This window comes from Pipistrellus kuhlii, unplaced genomic scaffold (assembly GCF_014108245.1).
Source record: "Pipistrellus kuhlii isolate mPipKuh1 unplaced genomic scaffold, mPipKuh1.p scaffold_m20_p_58, whole genome shotgun sequence".
NCBI classification, from domain to species: Eukaryota; Metazoa; Chordata; class Mammalia; order Chiroptera; family Vespertilionidae; genus Pipistrellus; species Pipistrellus kuhlii.
In genome coordinates, this window is record NW_023425560.1 from 217656 (window position 1) to 240250 (window position 22595).

Consider the following 22595-nt stretch of genomic DNA (forward strand, 5'->3'; position numbering starts at 1 on the left):
CGCGCGTCTCGGCTGGTCTGGGCTCCGACCCGAGGACGCAGCGCAGGCCGGGCGGCCTGGTGGTCGGTCACAGGCAGGAAGAGGCTGCGGTGTGGGGCTGACGGGCGCCGTGGCGCTGGGAGCTGTGGTCCCGCCCCTCCAGGGACGGTGCCCGAGTGGAGGGCCCGAGTGCCCTTCGGAGCCTCAGGGGGAAGGCTGGTGGAGAAGCACCGGCTGCCGGGTCCTGTGGGCGTGGGGTGGCCGCAGAGGACCGGCAGGACAGCAGATGGGGGTGGGTTACGAGCCTCCTCCCAGCGCTGGGCCCTGGAGACCGGCTCCCGGTGCTCCGAGGAGGGGATCCCCTCCTGGTGGTGAGGCAGGTGAGGGGCCCGTCAGCAGGCCGACGCCACGTCCTTCACCCAGGCAGGTGCCGCGGCCGGGGCGGGGCAGCGTGGGGGGCCCCGCCTGGTCTGCGGGACCCGCGCCGGGTGCCTGGCGGAGCGCTGCGGCCGTGGGTGCTGAGCACCGCCTGAGCTCGGGCCCACCCCGTGCTGGAGGGAGCTGGTCGGAGACGCGCACCGGCTGGCACAGGACCCCGTCCAGGAGGCGGAGGCGCTGGGGGAAGGAGAGGCCCAGACGCTCGGACCCAAGGCAGAGCCTGCGCTGGACGCGGCGGCCATGCCACCGGCAGAGGAAGGACCCGCCGCCAATCTTTTAAAAAGCGATGAGCAGCCTAAGGAGTCCTGCTCTCCCGGGAAGGCCTCCCCTTCGGTCTCCGAGGCCCTCGCCCTCCTGCCTGTGCCGACCGGCTCCCACGTGGTCCCTGCTCCCAGGTGGTCCCTGCTCCCAGGTGGTCCCGGCTCCCACGTGGTCCCTGCTCCCACGTGGTCCCGGCTCCCACGTGGTCCCGGCTCCCACGTGGTCCCGGCTCCCACGTGGTCCCTGCTCCCGGGTGGTCCCTGCTCCCACGTGGTCCCGGCTCCCTGGTGCTCCCTGCTCCCGGGTGTTTCCTGCTCCCACGTGGTCCCGGCTCCCACGTGGTCCCTGCTCCCACGTGGTCCCGGCTCCCGGGTGGTCCCGGCTCCCGGGTGTTTCCTGCTCCCACGTGGTCCCTGCTCCCACGTGGTCCCTGCTCCCAGGTGGTCCCGGCTCCCACGTGGTCCCTGCTCCCACGTGGTCCCTGCTCCCACGTGGTCCCGGCTCCCACGTGGTCCCGGCTCCCACGTGGTCCCTGCTCCCACGTGGTCCCGGCTCCCTGGTGGTCCCTGCTCCCGGGTGGCCCCTGCTCCCACGTGGTCCCTGCTCCCACGTGGTCCCTGCTCCCGAGTGGTCCCGGCTCCCACGTGGTCCCTGCTCCCACGTGGTCCCTGCTCCCGGGTGGTCCCGGCTCCCGGGTGGTCCCGGCTCCCACGTGGTCCCGGCTCCCGGGTGGTCCCGGCTCCCACGTGGTCCCGGCTCCCGGGTGGTCCCGGCTCCCACGTGGTCCCGGCTCCCGGGTGGTCCCGGCTCCCACGTGGTCCCGGCTCCCGGGTGGTCCCTGCTCCCACGTGGTCCCTGCTCCCGGGTGGTCCCTGCTCCCACGTGGTCCCTGCTCCCGGGTGGTCCCGGCTCCCACGTGGTCCCGGCTCCCGGGTGGTCCCTGCTCCCACGTGGTCCCTTCTCCCGGGTGGTCCCGGCTCCCGGGTGGTCCCTGCTCCCACGTGGTCCCTGCTCCCGGGTGGTCCCGGCTCCCGGGTGGTCCCTGCTCCCGGGTGGTCCCGGCTCCCGGGTGGTCCCGGCTCCCACGTGGTCCCGGCTCCCGGGTGGTCCCTGCTCCCACGTGGTCCCGGCTCCCGGGTGGTCCCGGCTCCCACGTGGTCCCGGCTCCCACGTGGTCCCGGCTCCCACGTGGTCCCGGCTCCCACGTGGCTGGCCAGAACGCGCCTCCTGCCCTACAGGCCGCACGTGGTCTCTACTCCAGGGACGGGCTGGCCTGCGCACAGGGCCTTGGCCCCGCCCCTGCTCCAAGGGGCATTCTGCCCACATCGCGGGCCCCGGGTGGCCCTCGCCCAGCCCTGCAGGGCCTCGCCCCAGAGACAGGAGGTTCTTACTGGACGTGGGCTCAGGTGAGGGCCCAGTTAGCACTCCAGACCCGTGGCCTGGGCTGGCTGGTCGACCTGCAGTGGGGCTGGTCGGGGTGTCCTCCCACCCCCGCCTGGTCCACAGGGTTGGGCCTTCCTCCCTCTGCGACATCCTTAGAGCCAGTCTGTGTGCTCGGCGCCTGGGGGAAGAGCCGAGAGGCCTTGCTCTGAGCCCCCAGAGCCAGGGCCACTGCCAGGATCCACCCTGCGGTCCAGCCTGGCCTGCCCGGCTGGCTGCTCTCGGTGCACAGGAACCTCCCCTGCAGGCAGCTGTGGGGTGGATGGGGGCATCGGGCCCCGGGAGGGTAATCACAGGGGTGCTGGCTCTGCTCCCACCAGGGCCTGGGATCCAGCCTCACCTGTGGGAGGAAGGACACCCCGCTGCTCCCCTGGGGGAGGGGACACGGAGCGGCTCCTGCAGCTGCCCTGAGCCAGCTTCCGGGAGGGAGCACCCTGGGGGCCGAGTCCCAGCTCAGCTGCGCGGACACTGGGCCTCGCTGCCTGCGATGGCGTGATGGTTCCCACTCCTTCCCCACCAAGGCCGGGCTCAGATCGCTGCCGAGCTGCTGCAAGTTTTAAAAAATTGGCTCTCAAATGTCAGTCGTTGTACTATTGATACTTGGCTCTGTTGACTAATGAGTTTGCTGACCACTGGCCTAGAAGGTACGCTTTAGGACACATGTGTCAAACACAAGGCCCACGGGCCAAATCCGTCCCGCCAGGCCTTGCAATGTGGCCCGCACCGGGCTGTCATCCCTGCACTCCGCTGCGTTTCCATCACAATGACAGTTTATGACTGTTCAGTAAACCATTCGGCCCGCGATTTAGGCTGGATTTTAGATTTTGGCCCCTTCTCTGATTGAGTTCGACACCCCTACTTTAGGAGGACAAAGCTGTCCTGCCATCACCAGAACCACTGCTGAGCCCCCAGGATAAACCTGGGAACCCTAACCCTAATGCTACCCTAGCCTAAGATTAGCCCTACTCTAATCCTCACCCTGACCGTACCTAAACTAACCCTAATCTACCCTAATCCTGACCCTACGCTCAAGCTAACACCGTCCCTAACAATAACCCTACCCTAACAATAACCCTACCCTAACACTAACGCTAACCCTAACCTAACTTACACCTAACCCTGGCCATAGCCCTAACACTACACTAAAACTAAACCTAACACTACCCTAACCCCGACCCTAACCCTAACCCTACCCTGACACCCAAACCTGAATCCAACCCTAACCTACCCTGACACCCAACCCTGAATCCAACCCTAACCCTACCCTGACACTGACTCTGACACTAACCCTAACCCTGACCCAAACCCTGAATTCAACCCTAACCCTACACTGACCCAAACTCTGAATCCAACCCTAACCCTACCCTGACCCAAACCCTGAATCCAACCCTAACCCTACCCTGACCCAAACCCTGAATCCAACCCTAACCCTACCCTGACACCCAACCCTGAATCCAACCCTAACCCTACCCTGACACCCAAACCTGAATCCAACCCTAACCCTATCCTGACCCAAACCCTGAATCCAACCCTAACCCTACCCTGGCACCCAACCCTGAATCCAACCCTAACCCTATCCTGACACCCAAACCCTGAATCCAACCCTAACCTACCCTGACACCCAAACCTGAATCCAACCCTAACCCTATCCTGACCCAAACCCTGAATCCAACCCTAACCCTACCCTGGCACCCAACCCTGAGTCCAACCCTAACCCTACCCTGGCACCCAACCCTGAATCCAACCCTAACCCTATCCTGACACCCAAACCCTGAATCCAACCCTAACCCTACCCTGACACCCAACCCTGAGTCCAACCCTAACCCTACCCTGGCACCCAACCCTGAATCCAACCCTAACCCTACCCTGACACCCAACCCTGAATCCAACCCTAACCCTACCCTGACACCCAAACCTGAATCCAACCCTAACCCTACCCTGACCCAAACCTGAATCCAACCCTAACCCTACCCTGACACCCAACCCTGAATCCAACCCTAACCCTACCCTGACACCCAACCCTGAATCCAACCCTAACCCTACCCTGACACCCAAACCTGAATCCAACCCTAACCCTACCCTGACACCCAACCCTGAATCCAACCCTAACCCTACCCTGACACCCAACCCTGAATCCAACCCTAACCTACCCTGACACCCAAACCTGAATCCAACCCTAACCCTACCCTGACACCCAACCCTGAATCCAACCCTAACCCTACCCTGACACCCAACCCTGAATCCAACCCTAACCCTACCCTGACACTGACTCTGACACTAACCCTAACCCTGACCCAAACCCTGAATTCAACCCTAACCCTACACTGACCCAAACCCTGACACCCAACCCTGAATCCAACCCTAACCCTACCCTGACACACAAACCTGAATCCAACCCTAACCCTACCCTGACACTGACTCTGACACTAACCCTAACTAACCCTGACCCTGACACCCTAACCCTAACCCTACCTAACTCTAACCCTAAACCATAACCCTAACCCTATCCTACCCTCACCCTAACTCTAACCCTAAACCATAACCCTAACTCAGTGATCGGGCAAACTCAGTCAATAGAGCTGCAGTTTGCCAACCACTGCCCTAACTCTACCCTAACCCTAACCCTAAGGTGGCCAGACACCCTGCTTTTGGCGGGACAGTTCCGATTCTCAACAATTTGTCCCATGCCCTGCGGTGTTTTTAAAAAGTCCCGATTTTTTAAAAGATTCTTTTAAATCTTTTGGACTTTTTTAAAACGCCTACGGACACGGGACAAATTGTTAAAAATCGGGACTGTCCCGCCAAAGGTGGGACGTCTGGTCACCTTACCTAACCCTCACCCTAACCCTCACTCTACCCCTAACCCTATCCTCACCCTAACCCTTACCCTAACCCTAAACCCGGCTGGGCCTGCCTGCCTTGGGGGAGCGGGGGTGGAACAGGGGCCGTGGTTCCCCTGAGATTCTGAGATGCTCTGCTCCCTGTGGTGTGTGTGGGGCCTGGCCTCCCGCCCCCTCCTGACCAAGCAGGGGCCCTTACAGGCTGTGCCCACAGGTCAGGGTGAGGCTCGGCTGTCTGTGCTGAGGCCTGGGCACCTCCCTGGGCCAGGAGCTCTGCTGGGACGGGCGCACTACAGCCCACCGGACCCTGGGCCCTGCTGGGCAGCCCTGAGGGACAGTTCCCAGCCCCTGTGAGACCAGGGCAACCACTCTCCCTGACCCTGACCTCAGTGCTGTGGCCTCTGTGCTGTGGCCTCTGTGCCGTGGTCTCTGTGCTGTGGCCTCTGTGCCGTGGTCTCTGTGCTGTGGCCTCTGTGCCGTGGTCTCTGTGCTGTGGCCTCTGTGCTGTGGCCTCTGTGCCGTGGTCTCTGTGCTGTGGGCTCTGTGCTGTGACCTCTGTGCCGTGGCCTCTGTGCCGTGGCCTCTGTGCCGTGGTCTCTGTGCCGTGGTCTCTGTGCTGTGGGCTCTGTGCTGTGGGCTCTGTGCTGTGGTCTCTGTCATGTGGGCTCTGTGCTGTGGTCTCTGTCATGTGGGCTCTGTGCTGTGGTCTCTGTCATGTGGTCTCTGTGCTGTGGTCTCTGTGCCGTGGTCTCTGTGCCGTGGTCTCTGTGCCGTGGTCTCTGTGCTGTGGGCTCTGTGCTGTGGCCTCTGTGCTGTGGTCTCTGTCATGTGGCCTCTGTGCTGTGGCCTCTGTGCCGTGGTCTCTGTGCTGTGGCCTCTGTGCTGTGGTCTCTGTGCTGTGGTCTCTGTGCTGTGGTCTCTGTGCCGTGGCCTCTGTGTGGCCTCTGTGCCGTGGTCTCTGTGCTGTGGCCTCTGTGCTGTGGTCTCTGTGCTGTGGTCTCTGTGCTGTGGTCTCTGTGCCGTGGCCTCTCTGTGCTGTGGCCTCTGTGCTGTGGTCTCTGTGCTGTGGTCTCTGTGCTGTGGTCTCTGTGCCGTGGCCTCTGTGTGGTCTCTGTGCCGTGGTCTCTGTGCTGTGGTCTCTGTGCCGTGGTCTCTGTGATGTGGGCTCTGTGCTGTGGTCTCTGTCATGTGGCCTCTGTGCCGTGGTCTCTGTGCTGTGGTCTCTGTGCTGTGGCCTCTGTGCTGTGGCCTCTGTGCCGTGGCCTCTGTGCCGTGGTCTCTGTGCTGTGGTCTCTGTGCTGTGGTCTCTGTGCCGTGGCCTCTGTGCCGTGGTCTCTGTGATGTGGGCTCTGTGCTGTGGCCTCTGTGCCGTGGTCTCTGTGATGTGGGCTCTGTGCTGTGGTCTCTGTCATGTGGCCTCTGTGCCGTGGTCTCTGTGCCGTGGCCTCTGTGCTGTGGCCTCTGTGCTGTGGCCTCTGTGCTGTGGCCTCTGTGATGTGGCCTCTGTGCCGTGGCCTCTGTGCCGTGGTCTCTGTGATGTGGGCTCTGTGCTGTGGTCTCTGTGCCGTGGTCTCTGTGCCGTGGCCTCTGTGCCGTGGTCTCTGTGCCGTGGTCTCTGTGCCGTGGTCTCTGTGCCGTGGCCTCTGTGCTGTGGCCTCTGTGCTGTGGTCTCTGTGCTGTGGCCTCTGTGCCGTGGCCTCTGTGCCGTGGCCTCTGTGCTGTGGCCTCTGTGCCGTGGTCTCTGTGCCGTGGCCTCTGTCATGTGGTCTCTGTGCTGTGGTCTCTGTGCTGTGGTCTCTGTGCCGTGGTCTCTGTGATGTGGCCTCTGTGATGTGGTCTCTGTGCTGTGGTCTCTGTGCTGTGGTCTCTGTGCTGTGGTCTCTGTGCCGTGGTCTCTGTGATGTGGCCTCTGTGATGTGGTCTCTGTGCTGTGGTCTCTGTGCTGTGGTCTCTGTGCCGTGGTCTCTGTGCTGTGGCCTCTGTGCTGTGATTTCTGTGCTGTGGGCTCTGTGCTGTGGTCTCTGTGCCGTGGTCTCTGTGCTGTGGCCTCTGTGCTGTGATTTCTGTGCTGTGGTCTCTGTGCCGTGGTCTCTGTGCCGTGGTCTCTGTGCCGTGGTCTCTGTGCTGTGGTCTCTGTGCTGTGGCCTCTGTGCTGTGGTCTCTGTTGCCGTGGTCTCTGTGCTGTGGGCTCTGTGCCGTGGTCTCTGTGCCGTGGTCTCTGTGATGTGGCCTCTGTGCCGTGGTCTCTGTGCCGTGGTCTCTGTGCTGTGGGCTCTGTGCTGTGGTCTCTGTGATGTGGCCTCTGTGCCGTGGTCTCTGTGCCGTGGTCTCTGTGCCGTGGTCTCTGTGCCGTGGCCTCTGTGCCGTGGTCTCTGTGATGTGGTCTCTGTGATGTGGCCTCAGTGCCGTGTGGCAGGGCTGGTATGGGGTTTACTGCCGGACGGAGGCCAGGTGTGCGGTGAGTGTGGGAGGGAGCAGGAAGCGTGGCCCCTGTGCCCAACAGCCTGGGCGCAGGGCCTCTGTGGGAACGGACAGTGAGGACACCCAGCCAGGCCCGTCTCAGCACCAGGACGACGGGGTCTGGGGATCGAGCTGGGCACCCAGACTGGGCAGCACTGAGCCTCTGAGACCAGACCTACCCCATGGGGCACCACGTGGCAACTCCATCCTGCCCAGCTGCTCACGCCCTGCTCCCTGCTGCAGCCTTTTCAGTAATAACAGATCCCGAGGGAAGATGGCCCAGTGGTGGGCGGGCCAGGGCCTGCCATTCAGTTTGTTAAGCTATCAAGTTTGCATGTGAAGTGTCTGGGGAGCCCCAGGTGTGCCGGGAGCCCCTCCCAGGCCCCTCAGGGTCTGCACCCCCTGCCCGCCACATGCAGCAGGGTGCCCCGGCACGGGAATGCCGGGGTGCCCGCGGACAGCTGGCACCAGTCAGCCTCCGTGGAGGGCGCCAGGGTGCCCAGCAGGGGCCTCCGGAGAGGCGGGTGGGGACTGGTGCAGGGAGGGCAGCAGCTGCCTCTGCCATCTGGAGTGACCGAGGGGGCGGGGGGACCGGTGGACGGCGGGTCCCACCCTACCTCCGTCCAGGCCCAATGCCATCAGGACAGATTCCACTCCTAGGTGCCTGACGAGTCACATGGGGCTCCAGCCCCCTCAGCCCGCCTTCCTCTCCGATGGAGATTCGCATAAGCGCCCGGCCTAGCTCAGCTGGTGTGGGTCTGGGTCTGTTCTGGATGGGGTCCTCCTCCTCCTCCTCCTCCTCCACCCGCGCTCACAGCACCGGGTCCTCCTCCTCCTCCTCCTCCACCCGCGCTCACAGCACCGGGTCCTCCTCCTCCTCCTCCTCCTCCTCCTCCTCCTCCCGCGCTCACAGCACCGGGTCCTCCTCCTCCTCCTCCTCCTCCTCCTCCTGCACTCGCAGCACCGGGTCCTCCTCCTCCTCCTCCTCCTCCTCCTCCTCCTCCCCCCGCACTCACAGCACCGGGTCCTCCTCCTCCTCCTCCTCCTCCTCCTCCTCCTCCCCCCGCACTCACAGCACCGGGTCCTCCTCCTCCTCCACCCGCGCTCACAGCACCGGGTCCTCCTCCTCCTCCTGCACTCACAGCACCGGGTCCTCCTCCTCCTCCTCCTCCTCCTCCTGCACTCACAGCACCGGGTCCTCCTCCTCCTCCTCCTCCTCCTCCTCCTGCACTCACAGCACCGGGTCCTCCTCCTCCTCCTCCTCCTCTTCCCCCTCCCCCTGCGCTCACAGCACCGGGTCCTCCTCCTCCTCCTCCTCCTCCTCCTCCTCCTCCTCCTCCACCCGCGCTCACAGCACCGGGTCCTCCTCCTCCTCCACCCGCACTCACAGCACCGGGTCCTCCTCCTCCTCCTCCTCCTCCTCCTCCTCCTCCTCCTCCTCCCCCCGCACTCACAGCACCGGGTCCTCCTCCTCCTCCTCCTCCCCCTCCTCCCCCCGCACTCACAGCACCGGGTCCTCCTCCTCCTCCACCCGCGCTCACAGCACCGGGTCCTCCTCTTCCTCCTCCTCCTCCTCCTCCTGCACTCACAGCACCGGGTCCTCCTCCTCCTCCACCCGCGCTCACAGCACCGGGTCCTCCTCCTCCTCCTCCTCCTCCTCCTCCTCCTCCTCCTCCTCCTCCTCCTCCTCCCGCGCTCACAGGACTGGTTCTCCTGGTGTTGCTCTGTGGCCCAGGAGCCTGGCCTGTGCTCGCCCATTGCTGGGCACCAAGTGTCGTTTTCTCCCTTCTGCTCTGCCGCACTGCGCCCTCCGGTCCTCCCTCCCCGCTTCCCTTGCCGCCTTCTTCCTCCCAAGCGCCCATCACGCGGGCCTGCCTTCCAGCTTCCTGTCTGTCTTCTGGGAGGCTGACACCCTGGCTCGGGGCCGGGCAGATGGGGACTGAGGTGCCCTTGTGCGAGGTAAGACGGGTAACAACAGAGAGAGGGAGACCGGTAGGGAGGGAGATGTTGGCCCCACAGCTGCCCTCTGGATGGTGACCCCAGGGAGAGGGAGGGACAGACATGGAGGGCCAGCAGAGCCTCTGGCCTGAGCCTGTGCCGGCCACTGAGCCCTGGCTCAGGGTGTGGGTGCAATGGGGGCTGCAGACGCCATCACTGGGGCTGGGCCCTGCCTGCCTGCTCTGAAGGCCTGCACCTCCCCGGTCTGCAGGCTGCACCCCCAGCCTGTGCCTGCAGGTCAGGGGGTGTCTCTGCAGGTGGCTTGTGGGGTGCTCTGGGGGGTTGCCCACAGGAGTCGGCTGTGGGTCATCCCATCCAGGGGACAAGGACCCTGTGCGGGTGACCCTCCACAGCTTCCGTCCCCAGACCTGCTCAAGGCCTGACCTTTGACCCATCTCATGAAGAGATGGAAGGGTGGGCCAGCGTGGCTTTGTGGTTGAGCGTTGACCTATGAACCAGGAGGTCACGGTTCGATTCCTGGTCAGGACACAAGCTGGGGTTGTGAGCTCCATCCCCAGTGGGGGGCGTGCAGGAGGCAGCCGGTCCATGATTCTCATCGTTGATGGTACTCTCTCCCTCCCCCCTCTTCTCTCTCTAAAGTCGATTAAAGGAAGTATATTTAAAATGAGGAACAAGAGGCAGAAATGTGTTCCTCCCATTTTCGGGGTCTGCAGTCCTGGCGAGGCCCCTGTGCTGCCCTCCCGCCAGCCCAGCCCCGGGCGCCTGGAGGGGCGGGGGCGGGGGCAGCCCCAGGTCCGACCCTTCGGTCTGACTCCCGTGACTCAGCCGGGACCGCAGCCGCTCCGCTCCCGCTCCCGCCTCCCGCCCCCCCCCCCTGCCCCAGCGGCGCGGGGCGGGCGGGAGGGCGGCGCGGAGGCGGAGGCGGGCCGCGACCTTGCAGCGACCGCCGCCGCAGTGCAGCTCCGGAGGCCGGGGCGGGGCGGGGCGGGGCGGGGCGGGCGCCGGGGGCGGGGAGAGAGCCCGCCCCCCGCCCCCCCACGGCCTCGGTCACTTTCATGGACAAACAGGCCTCTGTCCGCCGGGGGCTGGGCCCGAGGGCGGGTGGGCGCCACTGTGGTTCGGGACCCCTGCCCCCGCGCCCGGCACCCCTCCCGTGGCGGAGCGACCCCCTCCCAGCCCCAGGAGGGCTGTCCCTCGGTTTGCGGGTGTTGGCCCCGCACCCGCTCAGGAAGGACCGGCCAGGGGAGTGCGGGCCGCGGGCGGAGGGGGACCCACCGGGAACCCACCGCGGGGCGCGGGGGCGCGGGGACGCGGGGGCGCGGGTCTGGGATCAGGCGGCCGGGGGCCCCCGGATCCCGCACCCCGAATCCGGCGGGGAGGGCTCTGGGGGAAGATGGGGGTGCGGCTCCGCAGTCCCCGCCCCGCCCGCCCGTCACGCTCGGGGGCGGAGGCTCCGGGTGACGCGCCTCCTCCGTGCCCTTCAGCCGCCGCCGCAGTTCCCGGCGCCACATGGACCCGGCCCGCCCGAGCGCGCCCCGCCGCTGACGCCGCCAGCCCGCACCGCGCCAGCCCGCACCCCGGGCCGGAGAGGTAACGGCCCGCGCAGTCCGCCTGGGCCCGGCCCGGCCCCATCCCATCCCCATCCCCGGCCGCATCCCCATCCCCATCCCCATCCCCGGCCGCATCCCCATCCCCATCCCCATCCCTGGCCGCTCGCTCCATCCAGCCCGGCCCGCCGGGCAGGCTCCCGCAGCCGGGCGCTGTCCACCCCGCGGTGCTGAAACGGCCCCGTCCGCGCGCCCTCCCTCAGGCTCCGATCCCGGTCCTGACCCCGGACCCCCGCCCCCGCGCGCCCCGCTCCCCCTGTCCTCTGGCTCCTTCCCTCCCCGGTCCCCCCACCCCCCCGCTGCTCCGCAGAGCCGGGCAGCTCGCCTGCCGCAAAGCCCGGAGGGACTGCGGCCAAGCCCGCGCCCTGGGGAGCCCAGCAGCACCCCGACCTCGGGGAGGGGGGGGGGCGCGGTCCCCTCTCCCCGGGAGCCAGGGGAGAAGTTTGGAGGAGGATCTGCTTTGAGGGCCCCCCGCCCTCCCCCAGCGCCCAGCGCCCAGCGGGTCCCCTGCGGAGGGAGGGAGCCGGGAAGCAGAGGCTCCGAGGGGTCCCCCCTGCACAGGCAGGTCTTACAGGAAGCACCACCCCCACCAGAGGGCTGCCTGACCTGGACCTGGGCGCCCCATTCAGAGGCAGGTGGAGGGGTGTCTTCCCCAGGGGTGGTCTGCCCCCCCCCCCGGCTCTCCCACCCCCTCTTCTTGGTGGGCCGGTGGCAGTGGGCACAGGTCTCCCCTGGATGGAGCCAGGCCTCTCAACACTTCCACCCGCAGCCACAGGGCCCTCCCTGAGGGGTACCCATTCGCCCCCCCAAACCTGATTGTTGGATGGAGCCCGGCCCCCCTTGCCTGGCCCGGGCCCACCAGGAGGCAGCAGAGGCAGTCACCTTCAAATGCCCCTGTGCCTGCCCCTGCTTCCCGCAGGCTGGCTTCTCCCCAAGACTGAGCACCCCATCCCTGCTCTGGCACTCGGGGCCCTGAGGCCATTGCAGACCCAGCGGGGTCCTGGGACCTGCTGCCCTGGCCAGGGAGCCACCCGGGGTCCCCTCCCGGCAGGGCCCAGGCATGACGCTCTCCCAGACCCCAGCGCACTCGGGGGAGGGGGTGTGGGGGGAGGCGGGGGGGGGCGCAGGACGAGGAGGAAGCCCTGCAGGTAGGCTGGCGGCCTGTGACCCGCTCCTCTCTCCAGGCCCAGGACTCGTTGGCCACACTTGATTGTGAGTTGGGACCCCGGAGGTCCGCTGAGGAAGCGACGCCGGTGCCATGGAGTTCGTGATGAAGCAGGCCCTGGGAGGTAGGAGGGGGGGGCAGGTGCGCCCAGCAGGCCGCAGCCAGCGCCTCCTGGGCTGGGGCGCGCCCCAGGGAGGGTGTCGGGGGCTCGAGGGACAATCCTCCTGCAGGCTGGGGGCCCCTCGGGGAGCAGAGCCACAGCCTGGGCCTGGGGTGGGGGCAGAGGGGACACAGGCTGGCTGAGCACCAGACAAGGGAAGTGTTCCGGAAAGTGGGGAGCCGCTCCCCCATGCCCAGGGCGACCTCCTGTGTTTGGGGGGAGGGGACCTCTCAACCTGCTGGCCCCGTTTGAAGGGCATCCTGTGCCTACTTGGCTCCGGCCCCGGATGTGGGTCCACAGGCACAGAGCAGGGCACTCTGGTCAGCCCGGCGGGGGGCCATCCCGCCTCCCGTGATGGGGCCCGGCTCCCAGGGGCCACGACGGCCGCTGCGAGGGCATCTCCCTGGCCCCACCCTGGCGCTGGCGTCGGCTGCGTGGCATTCGGGGTCGGGAGTGGGGCAGAGCTGGGCGCTGCGTCAGGGACGGGCACAGAGGGGCTCAGTGGCGTGTCTCCCGGGAAGAGACGGGGCAGACGCGGGCCTGGCCGGGCCACAGCCCCGGGACTCAGGGTCGAGGACAGACAGGCCTCGGGCTGCGTCTAATTATGAGGATGACGTCACCGGGACGGGTTCAGGACGGCGCGGCACCCTGGCACCCGGGCCGCGGCAGCGCCAGCTGCAGCAGATAATTAATTAGGCGGCTAATTCGGGCCCAGAGGTGGGCTCGTCGGAAAACCCGTCTCGCTGTGGCTGTCGGCGCGGCTGTAGTGAGCTGGGTGCCTGCCAGCCGCACGCCCTCAGCGTGTTGCCCAGAGTTCCCCCGGGGGCGGTGACGGGCCCCCTGGGGGTGTGAGAGCTGTGAGGGGCCGCCCAGGGTGACTGGCTGCCCAGTGCTCCCGGGCGCTCGCCGTCCTGGCACTGGGGGGCGGGAGGGGAATGGGGCTAGGGCTGCACTGACCTCCTGTGGGACTGGGTTTCTGTTCTGTTTGCCGTCTCTGGGCGCGGTGACAGCGAGACGGGCAGAGGCCAGGAACATTCTGAGGGAGACAGACGGCCGGGCACAGAGGGACCTGCAGGACTGACCTGGAAACGGCCATAAGAGGGGAACCCAGAGAAGCGGGGACAGGGATGGAGCGGAGAGAGGAGATATGGAACAGAAACCAGAGAGAGAGAGAGAGAGAGAGAGAGAGAGAGAGAGAGAGAGAGAGAGAAGAGAGAGAGAGAGAGAGAGCGCGCGAGAGCGCCAGAGCGCGCCCCGGGACGTGCGAGACGAGATGGAGGCAGACAGATGGGAGACAGACTGCAAGCAGCGAGGCCTCTGGGAGCCAGGCAGGGGCGCAGCTGCCGGAGCCTCAAGGGAGAGACGGGGCCTGGACATGGGCTGAGGACCCCATGGAGACGGGCCCGGGTGTGTGAGCAGAGAGGGCTGAGCGGGGACGCAGGGAAGGACAGAGACAGCAGACACAGGTGCATCCCAACGAGAGGGGAGGGGGAAGAGGGCAGAGACCCGACAGCCCGCAGGCGGCCTGCAGAGGAGGCCAGGACGCCCTGCGGCCGAGGTGGGTGCTGCCCCGAGGCTGTGCCCAGCTGGTCAGTGCGGCGGCCGCAGCGGCAGGTCCTCCGCCAGGACACACGCCCGGCACCTCCTCTCCCGCCCGGACCCCGTCTCAGGCAAAGCCGCTGCTGGGACAGTGGCTGCCAGGTGACTGCCTGGTGGGGACCTCAGGAGGCGGCGGGGTGACTTCGGCCCCCAGTGCCCGGCTGGCTCTGCTGGGCCTCGTCTCGCGGGCCCGGAGCACCCGGGCTGGAGCCCGCCTGGCCGAGCTGGCCCGGCCGCGAAGTGCCCTCCACCCGCGGTGCCCCACCCTCCGGCACCACAGGGCCCCGGCGGCGAGTGGAGGGACGCAGTGCCGGCACATGGACCGTCCGGCCCGCCCGCCGCTGTTTCCCGAAGGACGGGGGGCAGCTGTGGCCAGGGCAGAGGAGACGGGCGCAGACACACCAGCCGCGGCCCGGAGTGGGCGTGGGAGGCGCACACAGTGTGTCCGATGAGGGGACAGGCAGGGCCTGGGGGCCTCTGCTCTTGGGGCCTGACCAGGCTCCCTGGTTCATGGCCGGGTCGACACTCCTCAGGCCCAAGCAGGCAAAGTGGCTATTTTGGCCCAAAAGCCGCGGTTCAGGTGTCTGTGCGTCACCCGCCTTGGGGCACACAGTCTGTGTCCGGACCATGGCAGCCCACCTGGGGCTCCCCCAGGTCGGAGTGGGGGGTGGGGGAGGGCAGGGGGGTTAGAAGGGGCTTCTGTTTGCCAGGCCCTCAGGGAGGGAGCCTCCCGGCCACTGCTCGCTCGGCCGTCTCAGGGGCAGGAGGTGTGGGAGGGGGGCAGGGGTCGGCTCCCCCTCTGGGCCCTGCCCCACCCTCCTGTCCCTCAGACAGGTCCCGCGCTGTGCAGCCTGGGGGGAGGTGAGTGAGTGGCAGAGAGGCTGAATGGAGGGATTACTCCTGTCCCTGAAGCCCCGCCGTGCCATCTGGCGAGCTTGTCTGACGGCTCGCTAATTGGCGTCTTCATCTCCTCGTCTCTGTGTGTCCTGGCCCCAAAGCCGAGACCAGACGCTCGGCGCTCCGCTTGGCCGGCTGGGCGGCCGCGGCGAGGGGCGGGGCTGCTCCCAGCGGAACCCCAGCAGCCAGCAGAGGTTTGCGGGCCGCAGGTGGGGGTGAGGAGGGAGTGGGGAGGCAGGTCACCTTCAGGAGGCGGCCGGAGGGGTGGGCTCCCTGTGCCCGCAGTTTCCCTCTAACCGGGTCGTCCTTGGGCTGGTCTGACCTTGGCCGGCGGGGTGGGTGGGAGAGCCAGAAGCTCTGCTAGAACCTGGTTTGTTCCCTGAGCCAGGATGGCCCTCCCGGGACTGGGCCGGGGTGCGAGCCCTGCTGGGGGGGGGGGGGTGTCTGCTTTAGAGGGACGGGCCCTGTGACAGCATCGCTCCGGCTCCTGTTGTCAGAGCCGAGGCCGCAGCCGGGTGCTGGGGCCCTCGCCTTCCCTGGGGCCCTGTGGGACATCCACACCCTCCCAGCAGGTGGGAGCTCCACCTTCCTCATTTTTCCGCATTTGCAGGCAAGACTTCCTCACAACAGGGTGGGCGGGCTGTGCGGGGTGAGGCAGCGGGAACGAGCCTTACCTAAAGACTAGCCCTTCCCCACGAGCTATCTGTTTTAAAAAGTCAGTAGTCCTGGCAGATGTTGCTCAGTGGGTAGCGTGTCGGCTTGCGGACCAAAGGGTCCCGGGTTCGATTCTGGTCCCGGGCAGGTGCCTGGGCTGCAGGCTCGCCCTGGCCCGTGGACGAGCTCCTCGCACGTGAGGTTCACCCTGTCCTGTCAGCGAGGACCTCACATTCCCTTGTTCGCTTGTTGTTTACCCACCCGTCTCTCCAGAGCCTCCGTCCCCGGCCCTTCGATTCTCTGGCTGACGGGCCTGTCCTTTGTCAACAACCGCCAGCTTTTCTTTGTTAAGAAACATTTTTATGGATCTCAGAGAGGAAGGGACGGAGAGAAACATCAATGAGAGAGAATCATGGATGGGCGGCCTCCTGCACCCCCCCCACTGGGGACCCAGCCTGCACCCCGGGCCTGTGCCCGAGCGGGCATCGAACCCTGACCTCCTGGCTCCTAGGCTGATGTTCACACACTGAGCCCCGCCGGCCGGGCTGCTTCTGTCTATTGACCTTCCCGCCGTCTTTCGTGCTGGTGCAAGGCCGGGTCCTCCGGGGAGGGCGTCTGTGACTGAGCCCGCTGCGGGCATTAGCTGTGGGCGTGAGGTCCCCGCGGCCGACAGACGCTAAAATTCGTCATCAGCCAGATGTCTGCTGGGCGCCTTCCAGGCACAGGTCCGAGTCCCTGGGTGGCCGGGTTCGCGCTTGCCTCCCCCACACCCTCCCGAGGGAGCGGCAGGTCTGGCCTCCTGACGGGGGTGTCGGAGGCTGTGCAAGCGGCTCCGTGACCCAGTTTCCCTCGAGTCAAAGTTGTGCCGAGGTGGCTGGACCCGGACTGGAGGCTCTGGCCGGCTGGACCCGTGCCCACGGGGCCGCGGTGACCGGGCCACCTGGGCCTCTCACACCCACAGCCTCCGACGCTTCTGGCGAGAAAGCCCTCTGGGATCCCACGGCCCACAGCCCTCCGGGGTTTCCCGCCCACAGCCGTGGCTCCCGGCGGTGCCCGCCACACGGGGTCGCTCCCGAGCGGCTGGCAGAGGTGACCTGCAGGGAGGGCTGCTCAGGTCCCGTCTGGTCCGACCGGGCAGCACAGCTCGGCACCGTGGCCCCGACGCCCAGGCTGGAGGGGAGGGTGGGGCCGGGCCGGGGACGGGCCTGCGTGGGCACCCCCTCAGGCGGCCCGGGCTCTGTGTCTCCCCTGCAGGCTTAGTCCCGAGGCGCGTGCTGGCCAGCCGCGGGCAGGCTCACGGGCGATGAGGGGTCAGAGGGGTCGCCCTCAGGGACGGAGGGTCCGAGTGTGGGGCGGCGGCCTGGGAACAGGAGTCCCACGGGGGCGTGCGGGACGGGCGGCTCCTCGGCTGAAGGGGGTCTGGCCCGGGGCGGCTGCTCCAGGCTGCCATGTGCCCACCGCAGTGCCCCCCTCGCTGCCCCTGTGCCCGGCGCACCAGCCACTCAGTCCCGGGGCTGGGCCGTGGCCGGATACGAGCCCCAAAGAAGACACACGGCCGCCTGTTTCAGGGGCTCACGTGTGCACACGCAGACACACACACACACAGGCAGACACACACACAGGCAGACACACACACACACACACGCAGACACACACACACACACACGCAGACACACACACAGGCAGACACACACACACACAGGCAGACACACACACACACACACGCAGACACACACACACGCAGACACACACACACACAGGCAGACACACACACAGGCAGACACACACACATACGCAGACACACACACTCACACGCAGACACACACACACAGGCAGACACACACACACGCAGACACACACGCAGACACACACACACACACGCAGACACACACACAGGCAGACACACACACAGGCAGACACACACACACAGGCAGACACACACACACAGGCAGACACACACACAGGCAGACACACACACGCAGACACACACACAGGCAGACACACACACGCAGACACACACAGGCAGACACACACACACACACGCAGACACACACACACGCAGACACACACACACATAGGCAGACACACACGCAGACACACACACACACGCAGACACACACACAGGCAGACACACACACTCACACACAGACACACACACACAGGCAGACACACACAGGCAGACACACACACACATAGGCAGACACACACACACGCAGACACACACACGCAGACACACACACACAGGCAGACACACACGCAGACACACACACAGGCAGACACACACACATAGGCAGACACACACACATGCAGACACACACACGCAGACACACACACACGCAGACACACACAGGCAGACACACACTCACACACACATAGGCAGACACACTCTCACACACACACATACATTCACACACTCAGACACACACAGGCAGACACACACACGCAGACACACGCAGACACACACACTCACACACACGCACAGAGGCAGACACACACACACATACACACACACTCAGACACACGCAGACACACTCACACAGGCAGACACACACACACTCACACACTCACACAGGCAGACACACACACACACACACACACGCAGACACATACACACACACTCAGACACACGCAGACACACTCACACAGGCAGACACACACACTCACACACACACACACATGCAGACACACACAGAGAGGCAGACACACACACACACACAGGGGCAGACACAGGCATACACACTCACACACACACGCAGACACACGCGCGCAGACACGCACACAGGCTCCCTGCTCCCTACACGTGCCTGCACACACGCTGCCCCCACCCCGCACGCCCAGGATTCCCGGTGGACAGAACCCAGCTGCCCGTCTCCCCCGCCTGCCGCTCCAGGGGCCACCAAGGACATGGGCAAGATGCTGGGGGGCGACGAGGAGAAGGACCCTGACGCGGCCAAGAAGGAGGAGGAGCGCCAGGAGGCGCTGCGGCAGGAGGAGGAGGAGCGCAAGGCCAAGTACGCCAAGATGGAGGCGGAGCGCGAGGCCATGCGGCAGGGCATCCGGGACAAGGTGGGCCTCGGAGGGGGTGCTGGGTCCGGGACAGGGAGCACACCCGCCCCGCCCCCAGGGACCTCCGGGGGGGGCAGGACCCAGCTTGGGATGCTGCCTGGGGGGGGGCTGAGGGCTGGGGGTTAGGGGGCCTCTCTCCACCCCCCGCTTTTAAAAATTATATTTTTATGGACTTCAGAGAGGAAGGGAGAGAGAAAGAGATAGAAACATCCACGATGAGAGAGAATCATGGATGGGCTGCCCCCTGCACACACCCCCTGGGGATCGACCTGCAGCCCAGGAGTGTGCCCTGACCGGGAATCGAACCCTGGCCTCCTGGTTTGCAGGTTGATGCTCAGCCCCTGAGCCATGCCGAATGGCCCCCCTCATTAAGCTCAGTGGACAGAGCTGGGGCTGCTGACAGAGCTATGGGAGCTGTCCCCTGGGGGTCCCTGCCCTCTGCTCCTGACGCTGTCCTGTCCTCGTGGGGGGTCCCAGGGGTCCTGGGGGTGGGGGGCAGGAGGGCAGGGCAGCCGCAGCCTCTGCACCCACATCAGTGGGCATGGGGCCACACCCAGAGGTCCTTCCTGGGACCTGCAGGAGCAGCTCACAAGCTGCCCCAGGACGGCGGCTGCAGCCGGAGCTGTGGGGCACCCCACACAGGCTGTGCCCGGGGGCTCGGGACTGGTGGGGAGACAGGACCAGATGGGGTCGTCAGAGGGCAGTCAGAGACAGAGAGACAGAGAGTGACAGAGACAGAGACAGAGAGAGTCAGAGACAAAGAGAGATAGAGACAGAGATGGAGACAGAGAGAGACACAGAGAGACAGAGACAGAGATGGAGACAGAGAGAGATACAGAGAGAGACAGAGACAGATGGAGACAGAGAGAGACACAGAGAGAGAGAGACAAAGACAGAGATGGAGACAGGGAGAGATAGAGAGAGAGAGAGACAAAGACAGAGATGGAGACAGGGAGAGAGACAGAGAGACAAAGACAGAGATGGAGACAGAGAGACAGAGACAGAGACAGAGACTGTGAGGAGCCCCACGGCCTGGTCAGAGGCAGCAGGAGGTCTGGCAGGCCTATGGCGGGCCCAGGTCTGCCCCCTCACCCTCTCACCTCCAGAGCGAGGCCCCTCCCAGGAGCACTCAGCTCCCAGAGGTGCACAGGCCCACAGCCCCTTGACCTGCTGGGGCAGGGCGCCCCCTGGTGGCCAGCGCGGGCTCAGTGCCTGCACCTCCCTGCGGCCGCCCAGGGTGACCCCCGGTGTCCCCAGGTCCGGCACGCCCATGACCCAGCGCCATGAGGGGGGCGGTTGCCCATGACCGCTGGTTCTCACCGTCCAGCCACCGGGCTGCAGGTCAGCGGCTCTCGGGCCAGCGAGGACGGGGGTGGTGAACAGCGGAGATGGTGGGCACGGGAGCCGCAGACAGGCTCCCAGCAGGACCCGTGGGGCCGGCTGAGGTGGAGCCCGCTCAGAAGTAACCTTGACCCTCGGGGTAAACTTGACCCTCAGGTCCAGTCCAGGGCGAGTGGCCTTGGCCTCAGAAAGCCCCCGAGCCTCTGGGCTGAGGGTCCCAGCCCCTGGTCAGAGGTCTCCGCTCCACGGGCACCACATCCTCCGTTACACGTGTGCCCGCCTCACCCCTGCTTACACGTGTGTGCCCGCCTCACCGCGTGGGCGTGGGCTCTGGGCCGCACAGCCCCTGGGGGCCCGGCCCACGCGTGTCCCCACCACGTGCGGGCGTCCTGGCGGGAGGAGGCTCGGCTCCCGCTCGGCTGACCTACTTTCCGGCCCGGCCTCTCCCCACACTCAGCGCCACCGGCTCCCCGAGGCCTCCCGGCGCCCGGGGCACCCCGCCCCGCCCCCTCTCCTGGCCCCCGCCCCCCTCTCCTGGCCCCCGCCCCCCTCTCCTGGCCCCCGCCCCCCTCTCCTGGCCCCCCCCCGCCCCCCTCTCCTGGCCCCCCCCGCCCCCCCCTCCTGGCCCCCCCCGCCCCCCTCTCCTGGCCCCCCCGCCCCCCTCTCCTGGCCCCCGCCCCCCTCTCCTGGCCCCCCCTGTCCCCCTCTCCTGACCCCCCGCCCCCTCTCCTGGCCCCCGCCCCCCTCTCCTGGCCCCCGCCCCCCTCTCCTGGCCCCCGCCCCCCTCTCCTGGCCCCCCGCCCCCCTCTCCTGGCCCCCCGCCCCCCTCTCCTGGCCCCCCCCGCCCCCCTCTCCTGGCCCCCCCTGTCCCCCTCTCCTGGCCCCCCCCTGTCCCCCTCTCCTGGCCCCCCGCCCCCTCTCCTGGCCCCGCCTGTCCCCCTCTCCTGGCCCCCCCTGTCCCCCTCTCCTGGCCCCCCGCCCCCCTCTCCTGGCCCCCCCCGCCCCCCTCTCCTGGCCCCCCCCGCCCCCCTCTCCTGGCCCCCCGCCCCCCTCTCCTGGCCCCCCCCGCCCCCCTCTCCTGGCCCCCCCTCCCCGCCCCCTCTCCTGGCCCCCCGCCCCCCTCTCCTGGCCCCCCTCCCTGCCCCCCTGTCCTGGCCCCCCCCCCGCCCCGCTCCCCTCTCCTGGCCCCCCTCCCCGCCCCCCTCTCCTGGCCCCCCTGCCCCGCTCCCCTCTCCTGGCCCCCCCGCCCCCCTCTCCTGGCCACCCCCCCGCCCCCGCTCCCCTCTCCTGGGCCCCCGCTCTGCACTCCCCTCTCCTGGGGAGGCCCCCCCAGAGCAGACTCAGGAGAGCCCGGGCGGCCCAGAGTGCCGCCTGCTGCTCCCCAGTCCATGCTCAGTGGGGGGCCCCTGGGAAGGTGCCTGCCGCCCGACATTCTGGGGTGCCCACTGCCCTGGAGAGACCCCCAGAGGTCTAGCTCGGGTTTGGGGCTCAGAGGGGTGCAGAGCTGCCACAGGCGCCTGGCCATGCTGGTCACCCGGAGCCGGAGCCCGGCTTCCTCTCCCATTCCTCTGCGGAGCGCAGCCCGCCCTCCGCCCCAGCCACCCCTGCACCCCAGGGAGCGGGAGCTGAGGGCCCTGGAGAGCCAGGTTCTCGGGGAGGAGCTGATGGAGAGAAGTGGGGAGGGGGAGAGCAGGAGCCCCCGCAGCCGGCCCTGCAGCGGGCCAGCACCTGTCAGTCACTGACCCCCTCTCCCCAGCACCCCTCTTTAGAGCTTGTGACCCAGTGCCTTGGCCCGGAGCTCAGTCCATGGCTGACCCGCCCCCAAAGCCCTGAGGCCAGCACGGCCGGCCTGGCCCCCAGCACCGAGGCCTGTGAGCACACCTCCCCTGGCCAGAGCTCCCGGGGGCGCGGACCGGTCAGTCCTGGAGCCTGCAGCCAGCTGCGCGCCCTGGAACCCTGTAGGGGGGCCCGTCCCCGCCCTCCGCAGCCCCACTCCCACCCGCCCTCCGTGGGCGGGGCTTTCTCCTCGGCTCCGTTCTGTTTTTTCTTTTTCTTTTTTTTTTTACGGAGAGGAAGGGAGAGAGACAGAGAGATAGAAACATCGAGAGAGAAACACCGACCAGCTGCCTCCTGCACACCCCCCTCTGGGGATGTGCCAGCAACCAAGGTACATGCCCCTGACCGGAACCGAACCCGGAACCCTTCAGTCCGCCGGCGACACGCTATCCGCTGAGCCACGCGGTTTCGGCGTCCTGGGCTCCGTGCTCTGTCGGACCCCGGCGGCCCGATCCCACTGAGGCCACAGCCCGCCGTCCCGGTGGAGACGGGTGGGGGAGGCCTGGCGGGGCCCCGGGGAGCCCTGACCCCCTGTCCCCGCAGTACGGCATCAAGAAGAAGGAGGAGCGCGAGGCCGAGGCCCAGGCTGCCATGGAGGCCAACGCGGAGGGCAGCCTGACGCGGCCCAAGAAGGCCATCCCGCCGGGCTGCGGGGACGAGCCCGAGGAGGACGACGAGAGCATCCTGGACACGGTCATCAAGTACCTGCCTGGGCCGCTGCAGGACATGTTCAAGAAGTAACGGCGCCCGCCCCCGCCCCCGCCCCCGCCCCCCCAGGCCCCCGGGACCGGGAGCAGAGTGCAGCCCCAGCGCCCACATAAGCCATAGTCCCAGGTCCCCGCCCCCTCGCCTCGGGAGCCTCCGCCCCTCCCGCCCGCCATCGCCGCCACCGG

General features: G+C 67.1%; 1 protein-coding gene across 1 annotated transcript; it reads left to right on the forward strand.

Moving 5' to 3' along the window:
• The first annotated feature begins 10774 nt into the window (after positions 1 to 10774).
• CPLX1 (complexin 1) lies at positions 10775 to 22595 on the forward strand. Its single transcript, XM_036417182.2, has 4 exons — positions 10775 to 10967; positions 12169 to 12273; positions 18350 to 18525; positions 22246 to 22595. The coding sequence occupies exons 2-4, from the start codon at positions 12243 to 12245 to the stop codon at positions 22441 to 22443; spliced, it is 405 nt and encodes a 134-aa protein (XP_036273075.1). The 5' UTR covers positions 10775 to 10967; positions 12169 to 12242; the 3' UTR covers positions 22444 to 22595.

What these genes read in the sequence shown, in the direction of transcription:
- CPLX1 (XM_036417182.2), top strand. Translation starts at nt 12,243, where the DNA reads ATGGAGTTCGTGATGAAGCAGGCCCTGGGAG. An exon ending in GATGAAGCAGGCCCTGGGAG is followed by an intron (nt 12,274 to 18,349) that starts GTAGGAGGGGGG and finishes CTGCCGCTCCAG; the next exon opens with GGGCCACCAAGGACATGGGC. An exon ending in GGCAGGGCATCCGGGACAAG is followed by an intron (nt 18,526 to 22,245) that starts GTGGGCCTCGGA and finishes CTGTCCCCGCAG; the next exon opens with TACGGCATCAAGAAGAAGGA.